Source organism: Monomorium pharaonis, chromosome 2 (genome assembly GCF_013373865.1).
Source record: "Monomorium pharaonis isolate MP-MQ-018 chromosome 2, ASM1337386v2, whole genome shotgun sequence".
Lineage (NCBI taxonomy): Eukaryota > Metazoa > Arthropoda > Insecta > Hymenoptera > Formicidae > Monomorium > Monomorium pharaonis.
The window spans coordinates 32,932,443-32,947,443 of NC_050468.1; the positions used below are offsets into that span (position 1 = coordinate 32,932,443).

The 15,001-nt window shown below is 28.6% G+C and overlaps 3 protein-coding genes and 1 non-coding gene across 7 annotated transcripts; 3 read left to right on the top strand and 1 right to left on the bottom strand.

Moving 5' to 3' along the window:
- Nucleotides 1-458: 458 nt before the first annotated feature.
- On the top strand, nucleotides 459-3,611 carry LOC105840578 (histone PARylation factor 1). Its single transcript, XM_012687543.2, has 5 exons — nucleotides 459-979; nucleotides 1,565-2,131; nucleotides 2,225-2,373; nucleotides 2,476-2,714; nucleotides 3,232-3,611. Exons 1-5 carry the CDS (start codon nucleotides 845-847, stop codon nucleotides 3,531-3,533), a joined length of 1,392 nt encoding a protein of 463 aa, XP_012542997.1. The 5' UTR covers nucleotides 459-844; the 3' UTR covers nucleotides 3,534-3,611.
- Nucleotides 3,612-5,749: 2,138 nt separating this feature from the next.
- Nucleotides 5,750-11,263, top strand: LOC105840580 (leucine-rich repeat and coiled-coil domain-containing protein 1). Of its 4 annotated transcripts, none has more exons than XM_012687546.3 (8): nucleotides 5,750-6,119; nucleotides 7,121-7,615; nucleotides 7,766-7,906; nucleotides 8,250-8,561; nucleotides 8,866-9,914; nucleotides 10,140-10,291; nucleotides 10,745-10,876; nucleotides 11,198-11,263. In XM_012687546.3, the coding sequence occupies exons 2-5, from the start codon at nucleotides 7,187-7,189 to the stop codon at nucleotides 9,088-9,090; spliced, it is 1,107 nt and encodes a 368-aa protein (XP_012543000.1). In that variant the 5' UTR covers nucleotides 5,750-6,119; nucleotides 7,121-7,186; the 3' UTR covers nucleotides 9,091-9,914; nucleotides 10,140-10,291; nucleotides 10,745-10,876; nucleotides 11,198-11,263. The 4 variants fall into 4 exon arrangements, with proteins under 4 accessions (XP_012543000.1, XP_012543002.1, XP_012543001.1 ...); XM_012687548.3 differs by having other exon boundaries at nucleotides 7,159-7,615; XM_012687547.3 differs by having other exon boundaries at nucleotides 7,171-7,615.
- A 337-nt stretch (nucleotides 11,264-11,600) lies between these two features.
- Trnav-aac lies at nucleotides 11,601-11,673 on the top strand. The gene has a single exon. It is a non-coding gene; the product is annotated as a tRNA-Val (tRNA).
- On the bottom strand, nucleotides 11,674-14,793 carry LOC105840581 (protein AAR2 homolog). The gene is made up of 5 exons (XM_012687550.3): nucleotides 14,265-14,793; nucleotides 14,011-14,126; nucleotides 13,777-13,930; nucleotides 12,610-12,885; nucleotides 11,674-12,513 (listed from the first exon to the last, which is right to left on the bottom strand). The coding sequence occupies exons 1-5, from the start codon at nucleotides 14,435-14,437 to the stop codon at nucleotides 12,105-12,107; spliced, it is 1,128 nt and encodes a 375-aa protein (XP_012543004.1). The 5' UTR covers nucleotides 14,438-14,793; the 3' UTR covers nucleotides 11,674-12,104.
- Between the last annotated feature and the right edge of the window lie 208 nt (nucleotides 14,794-15,001).

Consider the following 15,001-nt stretch of genomic DNA (forward strand, 5'->3'; position numbering starts at 1 on the left):
AATTTTTCACCAATTTGTTATTGGAAAAAATATTTCCTTGTGTTTTTAAGAATTTTTCATATTTTGGATTTGTATTAAAGATTTCTGAAAAAATCTTACATTCAAATTTAATTTACATATATACAAAAAGCTTTAAAATCTAAGAAAACTTCTAAAAAGTATTTTAATTAATTTGTATAAAAAATTGGGGACTTTTCTAAAAATATTCATAAAATTATATAGATTTTTAAAAAGTCTAAGATTATAGAGAAATTCTGACAAAATTATACAATAAAAATATATTACAGTTTAAAATGAATTTCAGAGAGATGTTGAATTTTTTGTGTTTTGTTCATCCTTTTTTTCTCCAATATTCAATATTTCAACAGAGAAACCTGAGAGCGGCCACCGCGGCCTTTTTCGTGCGACCGATATTTGACTAGCATCAGCGCCAAACGTGGATGTAAAGTCTATTTTACATTAATCGCAAGCAGCTAGTTGCGACTTGCGACATCCAATAGGCGCTTAGTTTCTAGTTAAAGCTCGACATTTATTGGGTGTTGCAAATTACAACTGGCGACTGCAATTAATGTAGAACGGGCTTTACATCCACGTTTGGCGCTGATGCTAGTCAAATATTGGTCGCACGAAAAAAGCCACGGTGGCCGCTCTCAGGTTCCTCTCTGATTTCAATTATAATTCTTTTTTTTTAGTGCAGAAAGTACAGTATAGTATAACCACAAAAAGCCAAGAGCAGACATTCAAAGATAACCTCGAAAAAATGCGCTTTTGCGCTGCGCGCAAACATCTTGATGCATCTTAATTTATCAATGATAAAGAGCCAAACAGTGTAATATATTTTACAATGTCATCTGACAACGATGAGGACACTCAATTTCAAGCGTACGAAGACGATCCGCGAGTTCCTTGCCAATACGGCATTAAATGCTACCAAAAAAATCCACAGCATCACCACAAGTACAAACACCCGCCAAAAAAGGTAACGTATAATTTTCAATTAACACAAGCAAATTTTCAGCAGATTTGTATATTAACGTTTGATTAACTTGCTAAAGTGATTAACTTAGAATAAATAATCTGTAAATATTGCAGTCAATCTTAGTTAATTAAATTTAGTAAATTAGAAAACTTGCTAATTACATTTATTATATAACAAAATATTTTCAAAATCTAGATTATTTTCATTTCTAATATTTGAAAATTATTATTTTATATTTGAAACGTATAGTTTATAAGTCAGTTTATAATTACTTATAAAAATAAACTTGAAAACAATTCACACAAGAACTTGCGAATGCTATTTATAGAATTGACATACTAGTATTAATTAATACGTTAATATTTAATTAACTTGTTCAGTGGTTAATTTAAAAGTAAATAATATCTGTATCATTTTGTTAACTTGGATAGAATTATTAAGTTTTATTGTTTAACGTATGGAAGAAATAATTAAGGATAAATTGTATAGTTTAAAACTTTGTTTTGGAAAATTTGGTACTTTTATTGAAATTTCAATTAGTTAGAATAATGTACAGTCTAGCTTTTATTGTTACTTGTGTTTCAGACTCTACAAGTAGAAGAAAAAATTGAAAATACTGAGAAGATAACTACTGGAGAAAAAAGAAAGGATCTTATTAAGGATAACGGTAAAACACAATCAGAAAGTCCATCAAGAAAATTACAGAAGACACGCGAGTTTTTTGATAGAAATTTACATAATATTTCCCCAAGTCCGGAAAGAACTGATGTCAGAAATAACAAGGAGGATGATGAAGATTTTAATGAGAAAGCAGAAGCATCAAATAAGAAAATATCATTAAACGATGATAATTCACTTGAGCAAATTGAACACAACACAGCTGAAAATACATTGATTTCTGATAGTAATATTGAAAAAGTTATTATGGATTTATTTCTAGTTGAAATGCCAAAAGATTTTTTTCAATTCTATGAGTTTTGTAAGAGTATATCAAAAGATAAAGATCCTCTTTTGGCTTGTAAGTCTGTTCGTTTGAAGCTTGTGGGTCCATACAATGTGCTAAACAGTAAAATAAAAATTTCCTCAAACGAGGATGACAAGGAAAAATATTTGACACACTGGAGATACTATTACGACCCTCCAGAATTTCAGGTAAATAAGTTAAAATATCTTTATACAAATCGCACTGTATTACATATTCTAAAAACTAAAGATATGGATTCAATATATAAATTATATTGACAGACTGTTGTGAAATGTGATGATAAAGAAGGATTACATTTTGGTTACTGGCGAGATGATGCCGCGGAAAAACCAGTGTTTGTAGCAAAGAATCAAGCAAATGTGAATGGTATATTTGAACCTGTCGCAGAAAATATATTTGGTGCTATTGAGTAAGTAAATATGAACATTTTAGAAATCTAATGTAAATTAGTGTCCATAAACTTATTCTTTGTTTATATTTTTCTTATTGTATAATTTTTTTTAAATTACAGTGTTTATTTGCAAAATAAAATAAAATCTGCTAATCCTTTTGAGAAGACCAGCATAACGCGTTTGCATTCACAATTGAAGAATTTTGCCAAACAGCATAATATAATTCTCGAGAAAAATACCGCAAATATGAAAGCGAGAGAGAAACGGGTTGTGGCGCGAACCTTTCACAAAGCAGGAATTGTAGTTCCTTACGATAAGAAAACTCAATTGGGTTACAGAGATTTAGCAGCGACAGACAGTAAGTACAATTGTATTTATGATATTAATTGCATTAATGATACAATTCCGATACAGAACAAGATATTCTATGAACATCCTAGAATTCTATGAACATTCTAGATATTCACAGAATATCTTGTGCTGTATGGATTGTATTAATGATATGTATTAAAAGAATGTTCTAGGATGTTTTAGAATGTGAAAAAATGGCCTATTTTGAGAAACTTCTACAGAAAAACTATTACACATATTCTTTTATGTTTTAAATATCTACTTGTACATATTTAAGTAAATATCTACAAATTTTGTGATCTAACTAAATGTTTATTAATTTTTATGTTACATAAACTTAAAAACATTTCTCAAGTTGATTGACACAATTTTTTAGGAACTACTATATATAACAAAAAATACTTCACAATTTATAATTTTCTAATTTAATTTTAGTTTCAAATTATTCAAAATAATAATTATTACATACATTTTGTGTAGTTATGTAAGCACAATGTACATAAATATCTCGTTGTATGCTATAGATGACTTGCAAAAGATATTGAAGCAGATAGAGGAAGCTACTACTTCGGAAGAAAGAAAAACGCCGATGGCAAAACTCGACGAGATCGTCAGGTTGGCGACGATAGCTGCAGATGAATGCGACTTTGGCACTTGCTTAGAGTTGGGACACGATCTCTTCACAAATGGTAGCATTCATGTACAAACTAGAGCTTTGCAAATGCTATCTATCGCTTATACTCATTTAAAAAGACCACAGTTATTAAAAATATTCAAAGCACATTTAAAAAACAGAAAGAAAGATTGTGAATTAAGTATGATTTAAAGTGCATATTTATATATAAAGACAATGGCCTATTTTATATAAATATGTCTTACAAGGGAACCTCGCGAACCCGTAAATTCTGATTTTAATGAAACTTGGCATAAATGTAGAGGGGGTGAATAGATGAATTTAGAAATTTTTAGTTGGTGCCCAAAAACGGTTTGAAAGGGTAAAACTACTTTTCAAAGTTGAGACATTTTTGTGGTTTTTCGATATATCTCGTAAACTAAACAAAATATTAAAAAATGTTTCATACAAAAGTTTTACAGCATAAATACCTCCATTTAACTACGCTATTCATTTTTTGAAAAAAAATTTTTGTTTTAAATAAATAGCATAGTTAAATAAAGGTATTTATACTGTAAAACTTTTGTATGAAACATTTTTTTATATTTTGTTTAATTTACGATTTACGAGATATATCGAAAAACCGCAAAAATCGTCTCAACTTTGAAGGATGGTTTCACCTCTTCAAACCGTTTTTGGGCACCAACTAAAAATTTTTAAATTCATGTATTCACCTCCTCTACATTTATGCCAAGTTTCATTAGAATCTGAATTTTCGAGTTTGCGAGGTTCCCTTGTTAGATCAAATCTCTTGATCATAATAATCATGGTCTTTCTAAAATTTATCTCAGGAAGCTCATTACAAATTACTACATTTTGTATAAATATTATAATATGATGCATATGTAAAAAATAATACACTTAAAATTCTTGAGAAAATTTTTTGGAATAATTATAAATGGAACAGTGATAATTATGAACAATAACATCAATGCAGATATTGTGTAATGTTTTTCACTAGTATAAAATAAATATAAAAAATTTTTTTAAATAAATATAAATTTGGTAAACATTATAAAGTTATATTGAATGTGAGAAAAATTGTGATTAATATAATATATTAATTATATCAGTTATCCTGAAAATCATTCTTAGCTGCATCCTTTATATTTTTAATTGATGAATTTTTCTGTGCATATAATTACACCATGAATCTGCCTAATTTGAAAATCTGCCTATGCAGGATTTTCAAATTATCGAATATGAATTCATACAAAGTTAAACTGTGTATATTCATCATCAAAAAACGTAGAACATTTAGATCTGTGTTACCAATTTTTGTAAAAAAATTAAAAATATGAATATTAATATTTATAGCAATTGCTACATGTTCTTTTAATGAAGACGCAACTTTATATTGTATATTTGTTTATTAAAAGATTATAACGCAACATAATTATTATGAAATGTATGAAAATCTTAAAGAGAATCTCTCATTGTGAAGAAACTGCAACTCTATCAGTTTTTAAACAAAAGTCCAACTACAAGTTTTATCGAGAAAGAAGGCAATCCTTAATTTTATATTTAATGGTATCAGTAGAGTATCAGTAAAGACAGAGTTTGTTATCTGAGTCTTTCTAATCGAGAAATTTTTTTAACGAATTTTAATAAGTATATGAAAAAAGATAATCCTTTTTTGTTCAAATACGTGTTTTGCACGCATGTATGTACATTTGCAGATAGAAGGATTACGGAGTAAATTTATTTTTGGAGAGCTAATGTTTTAAATATTTTATTATGATTAATTGGTCACAGTAGCAATAATGGATCACAGTTGACAAATATACGCATAAAAATAAAATTTTAAATGGAATTATACTTGTTCCAAGTCGATAGTCTTTGTTTAACTTAAATACGTTTTCAAAATAATAGCTATATGATATGAATCAAAGTGACAGAGAAAAAAAAGATCTATACTAATAGCGAATTTGATTGAATACATCAATACGCATTAGTATAATCCAATTAAATTTACTATATTCGTGTCAAATATTGCGTGACCACAAAAAGTAGATAAAATTTAAAATTGTCAACGTCCTCACATTTCTTTCTTTTTTTACAAGATGATATAACAAATGTATAAAGTGTTTTAAAAACCGTCATTTAATTGTCACAAATAATATTAATAATACAAATTATAAATATTATGTTTTCATAATTGTTGAGTTTGAATACAAAATTATGTAAATATAATAAAATAAACATGATAGAATTTAAGAGTTTTACAAATTTTCAAAAAATTGCTTTTCTTCTTAATTAATAATTGTATCATTTTAAAAAATTCACAAATTTATAAAGTATATACATTATAATATTGATAAAAAATATATAATTAAATATAAAATTAGCATTATTTACTTTAATTTTTTTAAATTAATTTGTTTCATTCAACTTTTAAATTTAACAGTAAGTTTTAATATCCAATTTCTTTGAAGGATTTATAAAATATATATTAAGTTTGTTATACATTTTTCACATTAAATTATATTTTCTTATAATAAAGAATTTTATTTTATAATATTAAATCAAGTATAAAAAAACTCCGTTTCCGTAAATAAAGTGTTTATCCCATGTCATACACCAATATATTATTAAAATGCAACTGAGACGCTCGAAATAGAATGAACGGCGAACGTCCAAAAATACCTTACGCTTCTGCTTAGTCGTCGATGTCCAGGCGTTCCGGTTAACAGTAGTGTTTCGATAAAAATTTCATTAAAAAATATCCCGTCTTTTTTGGTAAATTATTCTTGGCATATTGCAAGCTGTTTATAATAAATGCTATAAATTAAAGAAGTGTGAAAGGAATTACTATTAGGAACATATTATTAGAAATAATTAACACATTTACATCTCTAATAATTTAAATATGTCATTTTTATACTTAGATCAAACTTATGTACAGTGGCTTTAATGTGCACCAGTGTGTATTAATTAGCCCAGTCCAATCAAATTTGCTATAAATAAACTATGTGTTAACAAATTATCACCAACACGCAAATCTAATTCTCTCATTGGGTGATACATGTTACGTTTTGCCTTACGTTTTATATCGTGGATTACTATTTTTAAGGTTTATTTCCAGTTCACGACTTAAATATAAAGTAATTTTTTAAAACGAAATTGTAGACCAGCACTTACTTGACGTTTATGTCCCGGATCATGTTCCGATATACACTGCCAATATTAAAAATATGCAATAAGTAAAGAACATTCCATCAACAACCATTAATAATATTTTTTAAACATTGATTTTATGTAGATTTCATTAACATTATGACAATACATCATAAATGTTTTTGAATTGTTACTTTATAATGTAATATTTCTAAACATTATCATAACATTATCATAACATTGTAAAAATTTTTAATGTTTTACTCAATATTTTTCTTAATGATAAATATTATATTCAATATTAAAAACTACGTTATTGTATAATTAACTACATATTTGAAAATGTTACACATTATAAAATATTCTAATAATATACTAATGATATTTTGGTTACTGGGTGTATAATATGTATAACATAAATAAATTTTCACTACTAGCAGTATGATTGTATACATAAAGCCTGGGTATTAAATCAGAATTAAAGGATTTATATAACTTGAAAGGATCTAACATTCCATTCGCTTAAATAGAGAACGTAATGCAAACAAAAGAAAAGTATCAGTCTTCTGTTTTTTTTTTTTTTATCAACCGCCTACATTTATTTATTTTTTTCCTGATTTGAGGTTATCGTGTTGAATTTATCGCAATTAAAATTACAAAGATCCTTCTAAAGGAAAAGAAGAAGAGAGATGTCTAAGATAGAGAAATCAGATCTCCCAGCCGGCGGAGACGCACCTCCTATTGAAGCAATGAAGATCGACTGTGCTAACAATACAGTCACAGTTATCGAAGTGAAAAACACCGATGTAATGCTGGAAGATGCTGATGCATCCGCAAAAGAAGTTGTAAAAGAGGTATTAAATGCACGGACTGAAAAAGACGAGCAAACGGTAGAAGCGATAAATAACGCGGCCATACCTAATGAAGAAGAAGTCATTGGTCCAGATGCACATACTCCAGAGACTACTGATGTAATCGCAGAAATCGCTCATGTAACCGCGGAGAACGATGTAGAACAAATCGAGGCGCAAAGGTCTGTTGAAGAATCTAATGATTTTTCTGCAATAACTCTTCAAAACGAAGAAACGCCGCAGTCGAAATCTGCCAGTAAAGAAAAGGTGAAATCAAAAGCAGTAAATAACGATTTTTCAATAATAAAACAATAATAAAGATTTGGCTCTATTTAAAATTATTATTTATTTATTAAATAATAATACACATTAATATAATTTACAATATTATTATTCACCAATTTCTGTCTTATCCAGTCCGACACGTCGAAGCAGAATGCAAGTGGTAACAATGCGACGTGCATATCCAGATTGGAAGCGGAAGTGCGGGTGAGGAAATCTTTTGGAAACGCAGACTATCCAGAAAAAATCGAATCACCTCGGCTTGAAGTTAACGAAGTTAAATCTCCTCATTTTCAGTAAAAAAAATCAATGTTTCTTACAAAGTTTTTTTTTGCCTCTTTGTTATTTCTCTTTCCACAGAGTAATATATGCATGTAACAATTGTTGTTACGTGCTTATCAATTATTAATCAATAAGCTCGTCGTTTATTGTTAACAATAACATCTTCTATTTCAAATTATATATTTTAAGCGTTAAAGTTGGTTTTAAAAAATTCTTTAATATTCTACAATAAATTAAAAGTTAACTTCTCGAAAACAATTACCATTACTCGTACATCTTGCATAAATGATGCTGTTATCAAAGAAGAATCTAACGATCCTTATAACTCATTCAACAGAAAAGAACAAAGGAGTGCGATAGTTATCGAAAGAAGTTGGAAGACACGGAATCGAAACTGGTCGCCTTGCAAGAATCCTATGACACGATAATAAATCACAGCAACGACGAGGATACTCTGCAACAATCGGTGGAGCAATTACGCGGACAATTGGTGCAGACGGCATTGATGTACGAGGAACGCAATCGCATGGTTGCGAATCAGGAGAATCAGATCAATGCTCTGAACAATCAGGTGACCTCGTTGAAGGAAGTGGTATCGATCACGCGAGATCTACTGCAGATCCGTAACATGGAGGTGAAACAACTGCAAGTGAGTTGATGATCTCATTCCTCTCTTTCCGCATATGCGAATTACAACGTGAACCGTTTAGACAGAATATTATATCATAGACATATGTATTGAATTGCAGTATTAATAGTAATTAATTTAAATTTTTATTTAAAAACGGCCATAACTTTATTCATATAGTTTAAATTAATTCCTCCCAATATTCATCAGTTCTCATCAAAATTTCAAAGCTTTATACTAACGTACTAACGTTACATCATCATTGACAAGTGTGCATTGTTAATTGAAAAATTTGTAAAAAATTGTATATACATACACATTGTAGGCTGAAGTCGATAATATGGAGAAGAAGATCTCCGAGGAACGCGATCGGCATAACGAGATGATTAGCAAAATGGATGCAGCGATGCGACTCAACGCCGATCTCAAGAAGGAGTATGAAACCCAATTATCTCTGTTTCAAAGTTTACGTGAAAAATATGGCGAGAAAATTACTCTATTGTCCAAGGAAAAACAAGCCCTCGAAATGGCCGCCTCTGCACCTGAATGAAAATAACTCTTTTGTACGATCTCAACAACATTAATAGTTAACAATTTATACATTTTTTCATTTTCTGTTATCTTATGTGTATTAATAAAAACAATTTTTTTTCGTTACCGTGCGTGGGGTTTTTCCAATAGTATAATAATCACAATCATTTCCGTCAATATTCCAAGATCTAATCTTCCATGAATAAGCTTGCATCTTAGCAATTTGCGTAGTAATAGATATACAAATATTGCAAATATTACATCATACATGCAAAAAGTAAACTATGCAAAGTCGTATACAATCTACATCTTAATTAACGAACAAATTGAAATTCAAATTAACTTTGAAGAAATTAACTCACAATCAGAATTAATTAATTTAAAATAATTTTTAAGAGTTAATTTCAAAGCACTAAGTTCTTCGAAATTAAAATGCTACTATTTTATTTTCGATATTATACTTTTCTCAATATTAATTAATACATACTTAATTAATATTGTATACAGTATAATTACATTTCTGAGAAAAAAATAAGAGCATAAATGAGATTGAGCATTGAAAACAAGAGTCTATATACTCAGGTTACTTTTATTATTAGATCATTTGATTCATATTCTGTTAAATAATAAAATTGTCATTTATTTCATAAGTTCTGCGTCATTGTCGAGTCAAAAGAGCATTACGCAGATGTGGATAGTACAGAGAAATGATTTAGCAATAAAAGTTATATAAAACTGTTATCAATTAATGAAAAAATGTTATTGCCAACATTATAAAAAGCAGCTCGAAAAATTTACTCATAATTTGTGTTGAAAGTGGCCACTGACGGGTGAAGTCCCAAAGTAAGAAAATATTATAGTTGGATGAAAATAAAATTAATTATAATTTACTTTACATAAAGTTGTGAATTCTTTTATGATAACAATTATTCAAAAAGAAAAAATAATTTTCAAAAAATTCTTAAACTCTATCATTTTCATTCTTGTTATATATATTTATTACAATTTTATCTTTAAACTCGTGGACAAATAAAATTTATAACTAGACTCAATGATTTATTTTTACAGTATTACTTGAGATAATAAAACATTACTTTTATACATAAGTAATATACGAAATGCAAAGAAAGATGAAGACATTGACGATATGCTTATTTGTATTTTGTCTTGTGACAGTATCCTCGAAACCATGGAGATTTAGTGATGCTGCTCAACTTAGGGTTAGTAATCTATGTAAAGTTATTCATTATTAACAATTGCTACAATATTACAATAAATAAATATTGATATCAATGTGAATTAAACAAGTATAAATATTTATTAAATATTTAAGAAAATATAAAGAAAAAAATACTTTTCTTAATAAAAGATATACATGATTAGATACCAAATAAAAAATATTTATTTTAGTTTCTTCCAGGAAGATGTATATTCTATTTAGATAGCGTAAGCTGAGACGATACATCGAATAATTCAAGATCATGTGAGACGCATCTAAAATAAATTGTCAATAACGTAATCAAATAATTAATTATTCGATATTATTCGATTCATAAACTTTTTTTAGAGGCGCGTCTTAATTACCCGATCTTGAATTATTCGATGTATTGTCTTAACTTATATACATATATAATTTTTAATTAAACTAAAACTCTTCATACATATTCTTGTAGAGGTTTTACTTGCAGCACAACATCGCACAAGTCGACAAAAATAACATTGTGCCACCAGAAATTGAAATTACACCAATTAACAACTTAATAGATAAGTCTGAATCAATCCCGATAGAAAGTCAAGTCAAATAGGTGAGTTTTTAAACAAAGTCTTATTTATTATAAGTTATTTTCTTATATGTGTCATATGTTATTGTAATAAGCTATTAATATTTTCTATTTTCACATCTAATCGAGGATTATAAAAATAAAACTTTTTCTCCCAATTCTAGTGAAATTTAAAAAATTTGCATTTAGAATACACAACATAAAATGATAAAATTTTAATTCAATGTAAAAAATGATATTATAGAATTTCATCATAAACTTCTATCATATTATCGCAAAAAAACAGTGGAACAGAACAACGGTATAAATTTGCAGCAGTATAAACTTGCTTCTGTTATTTTTCAGTGATTAATCGACTATTGAACAAATTATAGCGAAGAGATGTCAAATACAAGTAGTTGTAGTAATTAGTAAAAAATAAATTCTCATCTATGGATGGATTGAAAAATATCGGCACATTATGTACATTACTAAAAAATACTAAAAATAATATATAAATTTAATTAAAATTAACTAAATCAATTATCAGTGAGAAGACAGAAATATTAACTTGGACGATTAAAATTAAGAGAATAATTTTTATAATTAATTAGGTGTATATTATTAATAAATTGCAAATGTAGTACATACTTAATAAAATTTTTTGTATTGGAGTGTCAAAATAAATCTCAAAATAAAATTAATTTTACATTAAATTTTTTCATCGTTCCTAGCAGTAAGTATATACAGATAAGAGTACCAAACATAAGTTTCCGTGGTGTAGTGGTTATCACATCCGCCTAACACGCGGAAGGTCCCCGGTTCGATCCCGGGCGGAAACATTTTTTTTTTTATTTGAAAAACTCATTATTTGATTAATGCGATTTCTACAATAGTACACAATTAGTGCAATTATTTTATAATATTGGAAATTTTTCGAAGTTCACTTTTAACGTTAATATTTAATATTTTTTACTGTACTTAGAAATGGATACTGAAGAAATGCTCAAATTAAAAAAAAAATAATTAAAATTAAAATCATAAAATTAACACAAAAGAGGAAGAAAAGTATGGAAAATAGATTAAATAAATTTGAATACTAAATACATAATATTGACACGTATTGTAAGGACTATAGATAGAAATGCTAGAAGATATAATTTACTTATATTATATACAATTATATTTATATAATTACATTAAATATAAAGACAACGCTTATTATGCATATTTATTATTTATAATGTGTACCTCGTGATTTATTTATTTGCGTTTATGCCACAGTCACAATAACAGGCGCCTCATCATCCGCCTCTTCAAGTAAATTCGAAAAGTCCCACAAAAACTTTGCGGTCAATCGATCCTGCAAACGCTTTACATACGATTTCAATCGGCCATCCACCTCGGAATTCGACTGAATATTACCGAATAGTTTGCACAAATTACGATACACGAAATTATTGTTTGCCACGATGTCGCAGAGTACGTCTTCCGGCACATACAATAATTCTACTTCCAAGGCTTGCAGAAACTCCATATAGATAGAGCGATACTGTGGAATCGCGTTGTCCGCACCGCAAATTAGCGACACGAGTTTCTTCCATTGCTCGAAAGCATCTAAACTCTGACCAGCTAGGAAACAGACAAACGTCAGCTGCATCTCCCCGATAATCTCGACAGGCCTAAAAATGTGTGATTAATTACAATATACAAAAAACCCTGCTCTTTCTACGAATCATATTTCTTTTCCTTTTTATTCATAAAATTTCTAGCCTTACTCTCGCAATTTTTTCAGCGTAGTGTCCAAGACGTAACTAGTATCAAGAGAATGCTGTGTTATTTCACTTGGAGTAGCATCATCGGGATAATGTTTATCTGGTATTTCCGTGAGCCTAAGCTCCGTACCAGGTTTTGGTTTCAGATTCGGTAGCAATTGCTCCTCTTTCTCTTCTATCGTAAGCCTACCGGATCTCCTTTGTTTGCTATTAGATTCTTTGCCACGTGGTCTCGAAGCGTCACTACAGTGCTCCAATTCCAAGGCAGATCGCATATAACTGAAATAAAAATTAATCGGTCGTTTGACAAATATTATGTCATAAAAATCTCATTTTTTAAAAATTCAAAAACTGTATTGTTTTTATAACTGCAGTACAAAATAACTTATTCTCAAAAATAAAATTATTTTCAAAATTTTTATTTGGCAATAAAATATATATGAACATTTTTATACATACAAATAGGTTTTTAATTAAAAAATTCTGTAAACAGTAACAGACTCTTTTAAATATGTTATAAAATAATAAATTATAAAAAAATATTTAATTTTATTGTTGAAGAATAAACATTTCATAAAAGAAACATGCTCGTGTAACATTGAATTTTAGTATGGTAAAGTAATTCATTATTGATTGTATTTTAATTTATTATATTTAGAGCATAACGTAAAGAAAGCACAATTTTGTCATTTTTGTATAAGTCATTATGAGTCAAATTTTTTTGCAACTTAATTTCTAAAACATGTATATTCACGATCAAATATTTTATTGATTTGAAAAAAAATAAATCTAAGAAATGTGCAGTTTTTTAATTTTGACAACTTTTAGCATTGTAGAACCAAAACATTGTTAAAAAGCTATCTATCTCGATTCTTCAGTGAAAGATACAAAAGGGGATCATTAAAGTAATGAAAATTTTGTAACTTATTTCAATTCAATTTTTTTTTACAATATAAGCGATAAGTTTCTGTTTATCTGTAAGAAAATTGCTTATAACTGACAAATGTCTTTCTTTACTATATCACTATCTACTTTCCTAATTCTAAGAATCCACTGATATATTAATTCTTCAAAAACTTACATATATCATTTGTTAAATAACTCAAGTGTTTCAATAATTACGTATTCAATTTCAAATTTTAAAAAGAATAGGACTTGTGTCTTACCTACCCGCATAATGGTGAGCATCTCGTCACGAGAGACGTGGTGATCCCACTCGTTAATTTTGTCCATGACTTTAACATCTCATATGGATATGGTCCCAAGTATCTATCCAGCTCTCTTATGTTGTCTCTTAGCCTCTGAACTGTCTCCTCAGGTACAGCTGTTCAAAAATTTCATATAAAATAAATATGGAAGTGTTCCCTATTCTATTCACTATTAACAATAATTTTAATTGCTTACATTCAGAGCTGATATCTTCTGCCTTGCTATCCCATCTTTTTACTAAAAATTCACTTTTCTGGAAGTCATGAAAGAAACCAACTCTGGGTGCTAACTCGCCAAATTCATTTACTGCACTGTAAAAATAAATACTAAATTATTAAATGAATCTAACGGTTATATAATTGCGTAAAATCTTGTGTATAAGAGAAGTATCTGTATAGCTCAATATCTCAATAAAATTTGGAGTTTACTAGCATGTATATATCAAATACCAGTAATGTACAAAGTGGATTCCAGATGGGATCATCTTGATCCCCTTAAAATTATGCCCTACGGTCCAGGACTTAATGTCGATGCCGATGTCAGTGCTCGCTGGTACATCCAGGAGGACCAGCGTGGCACCTTGTGTCAGTAGGGCTTGCGCTACATTTTGATCCATTTCCATTTTGCGTCTAACAGTGCGTTTGTTACAAACATATATATGTACTTATACAGCTAGGATATATTTTTCAAGTAAACACTGTGTCGTTAGCATAACAATAGGATTTATTCAGTGACAATCACGTTGTAACATAACCTTTAAGATCATGCTTAGTGCACAAGGGTTTTCTGCGCTAGGAGCCGATGATATCTACACGCGCTTAGAGGTTAAAATGAGGAAAAGATAACAGGATTAAAGTGGTAACCAAAGTGAAAGATAGTGTGTTTGTATTAAAGACAATAAATATTTGACGCATTACACTTGATTACACTGGCATTTATTGATAAAACGAACAGCAACGCCACATCTATGCTGATGTGGTCGCGTTTTGAACCACTACGTTGGCGCGATATTTTTGTTTTGTATTTCTGTATTACTTCTGAATCTGCATTTTTAATGAAAACTTATTTTTAATGAAAATTTAATAATGAAAAAATTTACAGTAATAAAGTAAATTATCCAATTTCCTGAAAATAAGATATTGTTCAATATTTTTTACGAAGATTGACATAATTGATTTTCTATTTA